The sequence below is a fragment of the Entamoeba invadens genome, assembly GCF_000330505.1.
Source record: "Entamoeba invadens IP1 unplaced genomic scaffold scaff_1105074724629, whole genome shotgun sequence".
In the NCBI taxonomy this organism is placed as follows: domain Eukaryota; phylum Evosea; order Mastigamoebida; family Endamoebidae; genus Entamoeba; species Entamoeba invadens.
The window spans coordinates 1,160,680-1,168,643 of NW_004440426.1; the positions used below are offsets into that span (position 1 = coordinate 1,160,680).

Below are 7,964 nucleotides of genomic sequence, written 5' to 3' on the forward strand. Positions count from 1 at the left end.
TTAACATCAATAACAACTAAACCAATATGTGTTTATTGTATGTAATCTTAATAATTTATTTTATCCAGTATTAATTATTAGGGAAGTAATCTATATTTAATGTGGAATAATATAATTATAGATAGTAATCAAATATATCTAATAGAACCAAATTTACAAATAACAAATACATCATCTATTACAGAAATATGTCAAGGTTCTTCACTAAATATATATATGTCATCCAAAGCTGAATCTAATTTTACTGATTATAAAACATATATTATTAATTCATTAGGAAGAACTACCACAACTACAATTTATGACAGTTTTGAATCAAGTACTGTTTATAAAAATTATTATTCTAGAAAAGATGTCTTAATCTATTTCAAAACACTAACTCTAACTGAACAATGAAATAATAATCTGAATCAATATTGTTTATATTATTTTTGTAATCAGTAAACCATATTTTTATTTTTCGTTTATTGTCTTTGATTTCAAATGATTTTTGATTATCACTGTTAGCAAAAATTATAAATCCGTCTTGTGAAGGATAATCATTACTTGAATTAAAATCACTTCTTAAAATATTTCCACAATCAATATGACTTAATGAATTATGGAATTTAGTAGCAATTGTGTTAATATATTTATTGTTATTAAAGAAACAAATTCAATTAATAATTCAACTTCAAATTGATACGTATTTATTACTTTGCTATTATTATTATGTAAATTCATGTATATTTTTCTCATTTTATAGAACAATAAATAAACATATATTTATATAATTTATTTAACTGACATACCAGCTTTTAATGCTTCTTTAGTTACTTATTTATCAAGTTTATATTGTGATTTTGATCTAAGTTCTTCAATATCTTCTGTTGTATTAATTTCTTTTGATGATTTTTTCATTTCTGAAATAAGAATACTGTTCTTTTTCTTATTCATAATATCTGTATAATTTTGATTTAAATCTTCTTCACTCATTGGTTTAATTGTGTTGATATTTGGAATTTTAGATTTTAATTTATCTACCAATCCTTTAAAATCTTCATAACCATTTGCAAAAAAATGATGAAATACCTTTCATTATTTGTTCAAATATTACTGTATTATCTTCATTATTAATAATTCCAAGTAATAATGAAGACATTAACGAATCAGTAATTTTTTATACCAATTATCACTTTTTATGAAATTTCATTTTACTTTAAATACCGGTGATAATATATTTTCTCCAAAAAGTATAGAATTAATTATATTTCTAATTACTTGACTACCTATTGAAATATATTCAGATTAAAAATTTTAGATAACTATTCTCTAATTTTATAATCGGTAGTATTAAGTAATTTTGAAAATCCACTACCTTGACCAACTCTTGCATATCCTTCGACGTTATCGGAGACTGATAATAATCCTAGATAATTTAAATAAGGAACTTCTTTTCTTTGAAATTAATTGTATTGGTCATAATATTTCTTTTGATATGGTCTTTGTGAATTACCTGGTTTTGAAACATAAAATTCATTAAAAGCTTTAATATGATTTGTATTGTCTACTCCAACATAATCATCTATTTGATCTCCATCTAAATCATACTTATAAGGAGTTAAATTATTATTGGCACAGTAAACACGAAAAGCTTTTGGGTCTAAATGTTCTTTATTGTATTTTAATTGATATTTATCACTAGCAAGATCTGTACCACCTAAATTTAGATATTTAGCACTAACATCACCTGGTTCCATAGTTGAAAAATCGATAACATCTTGATTATCATATCCCTTTTTAGTTCCATAATTATCAATTTTTGGTGCTAATTTTGTTATGCCATATCCCGCGTCATATACTTCTTTACTCATTTATTGTGAAAAAAAATAAAAATATGAAGTCAAATAATTTATAAATCATGTCTTCTAAAAGTCTTTTCTCATAAATATCTAGATATAATTTTAGATTCGTAATTATCATTATCCTCATTATAAATTTCATCATTATTTCCATATGGAAAGGCAATTTTCCAATTTTTAGAATCAATATATTTATTATTTTTTCTTAAATTTCCGTCTTCAACATCAAATAAAATAACATCTTCATCAATGTCAAAATCATATTTTGATTTTTTAAATTTATTTCGTATTTTTTGATTATAATGTTGACAATATGATATAATTATTCTCTCTAACATTTTATCATTTTGTATCTTATTTGGTGTTATATATTTTGGATCAATATAATAAAAATTATATAATTTTTTACATTCTTGAAATATTTATACTAAACCATTATGACAACTATTATTATAATATTCAACCAAATTATAAACTTCTTCTGTAGTAGGTGTTGGAGTGATTTTAGATTTATCTCCTTCATTAAATAATTGACATATTTTAGTCATATATTGAAGTAATTCTTTTCGTTTCATGTTTTGAAATGATCTTGAATTAATTATATTTTTATATTCATCATCATTTAAGATATAATATTTGATGTATAACCTCCTAATAGTTCAACATAATCTATCAATCAATGCTGTACTTGTATGTATCTTAGGTGCTGTAACAAATAGTTTAAAATTGTGTTTATTTGCATATTCACCAAATTCTAAAGAAGATATTCCTCTTTCTCCATCAAATATTAAATTATTCATAATTAAACCTTGTTCAAATAATTTATCAAAACCTTCAATAATTGAAATAGTAGATTTATCTTTAATTTCAATAACATAACTATATCTAGTATTAACATTAATGCCAATAAGATATGGGCTTAATAGAGTATTTTTATGTATTCTGTGATCAAAATCTATTTTTACAAATTGTTTATCATATTTTTGTTGAGAAACTCGTTTATATTTATCAAAAAAATATAAAATATCGAACATATATGTATTAGGTGAAGCAACAAATTTATAAGCAATATTCTAATTGTAAAATGAATATTTAGGTGGTGATGGTTTAAAATTATTAGAATAAATTATATCTTTGTTATTATAATAAGTATATATATTTTCATCTAATGATAAAACATATTGATTCATATCTACATTAAATAATTGTTTAATTGTTCCATCTTTCTTATTATTATTTGTGTTTGGATAAGTAGCTATGGTGGTAGTTGATCCATGTTGATTAATAATTGGTTGTGGTCTTATTTCAGCATTTAATTCTAATTCTGTAGATTGAATTATTTGTTTATCTTTTGATTTAGGTGTATTTTAATATTTGTTAATTTCATGATAACCAGTTGGAACTTTCATTTTAGTTATACTTGTATTTATACTTCGTTTATTATTAATGTATATAACATATATATCATCTAATAATTTTTGTATTCTATTATTACTAATATTAAAATAATTATAAATACAAGAATAAAAATTTTTTAAATTATGTTTTGAGTCAGTATTAAAATGAACCCCAAATAATTTATCTCTATTATTATATGTATATTTTATCTTTATAAGTATTATAAAATTTAGATAATTCTTATTCCTTTGAAAGAGACATTTATATTTTTTAAAATGAACCCAATTCAGTATTAAATTTAATATTTCTACAGAATTGAGATCTTGATTTAATTTTAAAATCTTTAGTAAATTCAAATGATGCTCTAAGTTGTAAAAGATTAAATTAAATGATTCTCCATCATATAGTTTCTTATATAATTCTAAATTTTCTTATAAATTCTTATAAGACAATTTAATTCTTATATAATTAAATTGTCAATTCTTCATATTGACAATTTAATAAATTATTTGGAATACCTTTTAATCTAAGATGATGAGCGACTTCATTCTTCTCATTAGATAATTTATCTCAATAAGTTTTCTTACCTAAGAAGTAAGATTCAATACTAGTAACATCTCCAGATAATTCATCAAAATCTGGATGAAATTGTCCCATATCAGAACCTCTAAGTACTCTATTATATTTCTTATAATATTCATCTTCTAATTCAGTAATTCTTGATTTTAATACATCCATACTATCTGTATCTTGATAATAAATTGGAATATTGAGATCTTCTGCTAAACACATAACTTCATTCATAATACGTTTTGACATGGTAAGAGTTTGAACACCAATGAGATTTGGAACAAAGAAATCATCAAAACTTTTATTACATTCAAAGCATCTAATATTTTCAGCAACATCATAAAATGATTTGACTAATAACGAGTTCTTTTTTAAATATCTATCAGCATCATATTGAATATCTCCTTTATTATTTTTAACAGATATTTGTTTATAAACAAGATCAGTTTTAATAGGTTTTTGATTAGTCTTACCATATGATGAATTCATAATTAATTTGAATGGTTCTTGTACAGGATTACCTTACTTCTTGAAATCTCTTCTTAAATTATACAACTTAGCCATCTCTTTAGATAATAAGTCAGACTTATTACCAGTCCAATAATATCCTCTAATTATTTTATATTCAATCTGTTGATATTTAATAAGATCTTCTAATAATATATTATCTACTCTCATATTAAAGGGTTCATTAGAATTTTTATTTCCTTCTTTAGTCTTTTTAACAATCAATGGAAAATGTAATTCTTTATTTACTTTTGTAATTTCAATATCTACAATAAATGCTGAAATAAATTTTAATTCTGAAGGTTCTAATTGTTGTTCTTCCATTAAATGTTCTGATAAGTAGATAATTTGAAACATGTCTTCAGTAATAACAATTGGAGAACCAGTTGCTAATTTTAATCTGTTAATAGCACTTAGATATAATGAAAAAGCATCATAATCATATAATTCTTCTGTTACATGCCACTTTTTGTTATCTCTAGTCATACATCTTCCTCCATAAATAGCTACTTGAATAAATTCTCTAACTTTACCACCATATTATTTTAAATTGTGTATTTTTGAATATACATTATGTTTGAAGTAAGTATTAGCTAGACTAGCTACTGAAATTACTTTATCGACATCAATATTTAAATATTCTAAACACATATCTCTAAATATAGAATGACCTTGTTTTAAGATTCTAACGTCTTGATTACAGTAGAAAACACAATAAGCTTTCATATCGAAATGAAATTCATAAATTCTACAATTCTCAATTTTATCAATATTTTCACTAAATAGTTCAAATTGTTCTTCAGTGCATGGCTTTATTTCATATTTATCAGCTTCTAATATTGTACCCATATTATTTTTCAATATTAACCTCATTGAAATAGTTATATGGATAAATTTCTTTTTGAATATTAGATAAATCAAACATCTTTGGAAAAGATGCTAATGATGTAGAAATTAAAGCATGAGAATCTTTAAAAGTTAATTGTTTACCTTTGAATTTTAATGTCATTTGCATGTTTTTACCACCTTCATTAATACATCTATTAACACCATTTTAGCTAAGAATGAACCATCATATTTAAGATTATGGAAATAACAAACATCATTATGTGGTAAATCACACAAGAAATTATAAGCACAATCTTTACCATATTTATTATAAATCTTTTCTTCACCTCTTTTAGAATAACAAACACAATATGATTATGATATCCTTGTGTGCTAGCTTCGAAATCAGCATACCAATTAGAGTGATTTACTTCTTTACATTTATTTACCTTTACTTCAATATTTCTTGTTTCAAAAGGAAGATATTCAAGTGTATTTAATGATTGTAATACATATTCAGATAAATCCGATTTCAAATGTAAAACATCAGATAGAGTCTATGGTTCAAATCTATTATGATCTCTAATATAAAGAATAAGATCAGATAATTTGATTGAACTATTATTTTTATCTTTAACTTCATAACATTGATTATCTTTACTATATCGTTGTTTATTAAACATAGATTCTATACTTTTATTATGATAAATTGCCCATTTATTCATTTTTACTCTATTCTTAAGATAGAACGAAATAATAGGAATATCAATGTTTTAAATATAATGATCTTTCTTCTTAACCGAATCACGATATAAAAACATTTCTAAATTATATTTAGCATCTTTGAGTTCACAACCATAATAATTAATGTTACAATTTTTATTTTTTAATTTATTGTCAGTCAATTCTCTATTAATTCTTATTCTAATATGAGCAGATTTACATAATTCATTCAACGATTTAGCTTTTTGATATCTACCTCTACAATGAATTAATACTAATTCTAAAGTTTCATTGTCAACATTAGCTTGTTTTAAAGAATAACAGAAACAATCTAAATCAAATTCTGTTCTAATCTTTCCATTTTTATCAAATAATGAACTGAATATTTGTGCTTTAGCAAGATATTTTCCAAATATTTCAAATTCTTCTTAATATCTGTATGGGAAGAAAGAACCACCTTTACTTTATATGGATGAATAAGATCTTCTTCGTAATAGTATGGTGAAATTTTTGATTCAAGTAAGAATAGTGGTTCTGGAATAGTTTGTTTAACATAAAACGTAGAATATATACCATCATCAACTTCTTGTTTATTAATAAAATCCATAGAATTTTCAGATACTGAACTAAGAAATTCGTCAATTGCGTCTTGAGTATTTAACATATAAGATTTCCATCCATCTTGACTAAGGTGATAATTATAAACTATATCAGTAGTTGATGAAGTGGTTTTAATTAAATCGTTAAAATACTCTCTTACTAATTGAATTCTTCTTATTTTTTCTCTAAAACCACATCTAAGATCAGCATAAATTATTTTATTTTCTTTATCATATGTTACTTTAATATTAATTTCAGAATTGTCATTAATATCTTCTATCATATCGTTATATTCTTCCATATTATCATTATAAAGTTGTTGATGTTCTAATTCTTCTATTATATCATTATAATTTCTCATGTTGTTTTCATATTGTTCTTTTTCTTTTAATTCATTAAAATAATTTTTTTCTTTCAGCGTTATTTTTTAATTCTTCATCAATTTTTTGATACATGTCTTCTCTCATCAAATCATCATTGTCTTCAATATTATCAAAAGAAATATTATTCAAAGCCCATTCTAAATTCTTTTTATCAAGTTCTTTTTCATCATCTAAATCTTTAATTAATGTTGCTTTTTTATTAATTAAACCAAAAGTTTGTTTGTCAGTTTTGTTTGATTTATTAAAAACTTTTGTTAAAAATGGTTGTTCTAATTTAATAGAACTTTTCTTATTGTCTTCAATTCTTTTTAATTGAGCTTCTAATTTTGCTTTAAAATGTAAATATAAATCTCTTGTGTTAATACCCATAGCAATTAATTCTTTTCTACATTCTTTGTTATTAATTTTAGTAGATGCTGATTTAATAATTCCGGCTTTAATTGTGAAACAATTTAAAATATCTTCTTCGGAATAGTTATTAGTAAATTGATAAAAATTATTTAATCTGTAATCTTGTGTTGTGCTGATTTTTTAGGGAAAATAAAAAAAATAATTTTAAAATAAACTTGGTACTATATTCCCGAATTTTGGGAAAATTCAGATTCGCGTCCCTCGCGATTTTAATAAAGTATTATAAAATATAGATAAAATGTGGTCCCCCTAAATCCACATAATTTATATACTACTGTTGGAACAATATTTTTAAAATTCACTTTCAATAAAATTTTTTTATAAGTAAGTAATTATAGAATTATTATAAATAATAATTATTTGAATAAATTAATTAATTTATTAATGTGGTAATATTTTTGTGATTCTGATTATTATTATATAACTTATTAATAAAATAATAATGAGAATCTAAAGAAAAAGAACTTCTAAAATCAAAAAGTATGGTGCTTGCTGTGTTAATTGTGGCATTTGCTCTCACAGCTCAGTCATACGACTTGATGGTGTACCTAATACCCCATGTATTGCCGTCATGGGACAACAACCGGTCAATACTTTGGAGTAATTGGGATTTGATGGTGAGGACAATCGACCTGGTGATGGCTGGGCAGACTGTACACTACGCGGTGCCAGAGTTTTATATGGACATGGAATTTGACGAAAC

General features: G+C 23.3%; 2 protein-coding genes across 2 annotated transcripts; both read right to left on the reverse strand.

Moving 5' to 3' along the window:
- Positions 1–1,445: 1,445 nt before the first annotated feature.
- Positions 1,446–1,853, reverse strand: EIN_027450 (hypothetical protein; the record flags this gene model as incomplete). The annotated part of the gene is made up of 1 exon (XM_004257549.1): positions 1,446–1,853. The coding sequence occupies one exon, from the start codon at positions 1,851–1,853 to the stop codon at positions 1,446–1,448; it is 408 nt and encodes a 135-aa protein (XP_004257597.1).
- Positions 1,854–2,914: 1,061 nt separating this feature from the next.
- On the reverse strand, positions 2,915–4,298 carry EIN_027460 (hypothetical protein; the record flags this gene model as incomplete). The annotated part of the gene is made up of 3 exons (XM_004257550.1): positions 2,915–3,159; positions 3,235–3,660; positions 3,848–4,298. The coding sequence occupies 3 exons, from the start codon at positions 4,296–4,298 to the stop codon at positions 2,915–2,917; spliced, it is 1,122 nt and encodes a 373-aa protein (XP_004257598.1).
- Positions 4,299–7,964: the final 3,666 nt, after the last annotated feature.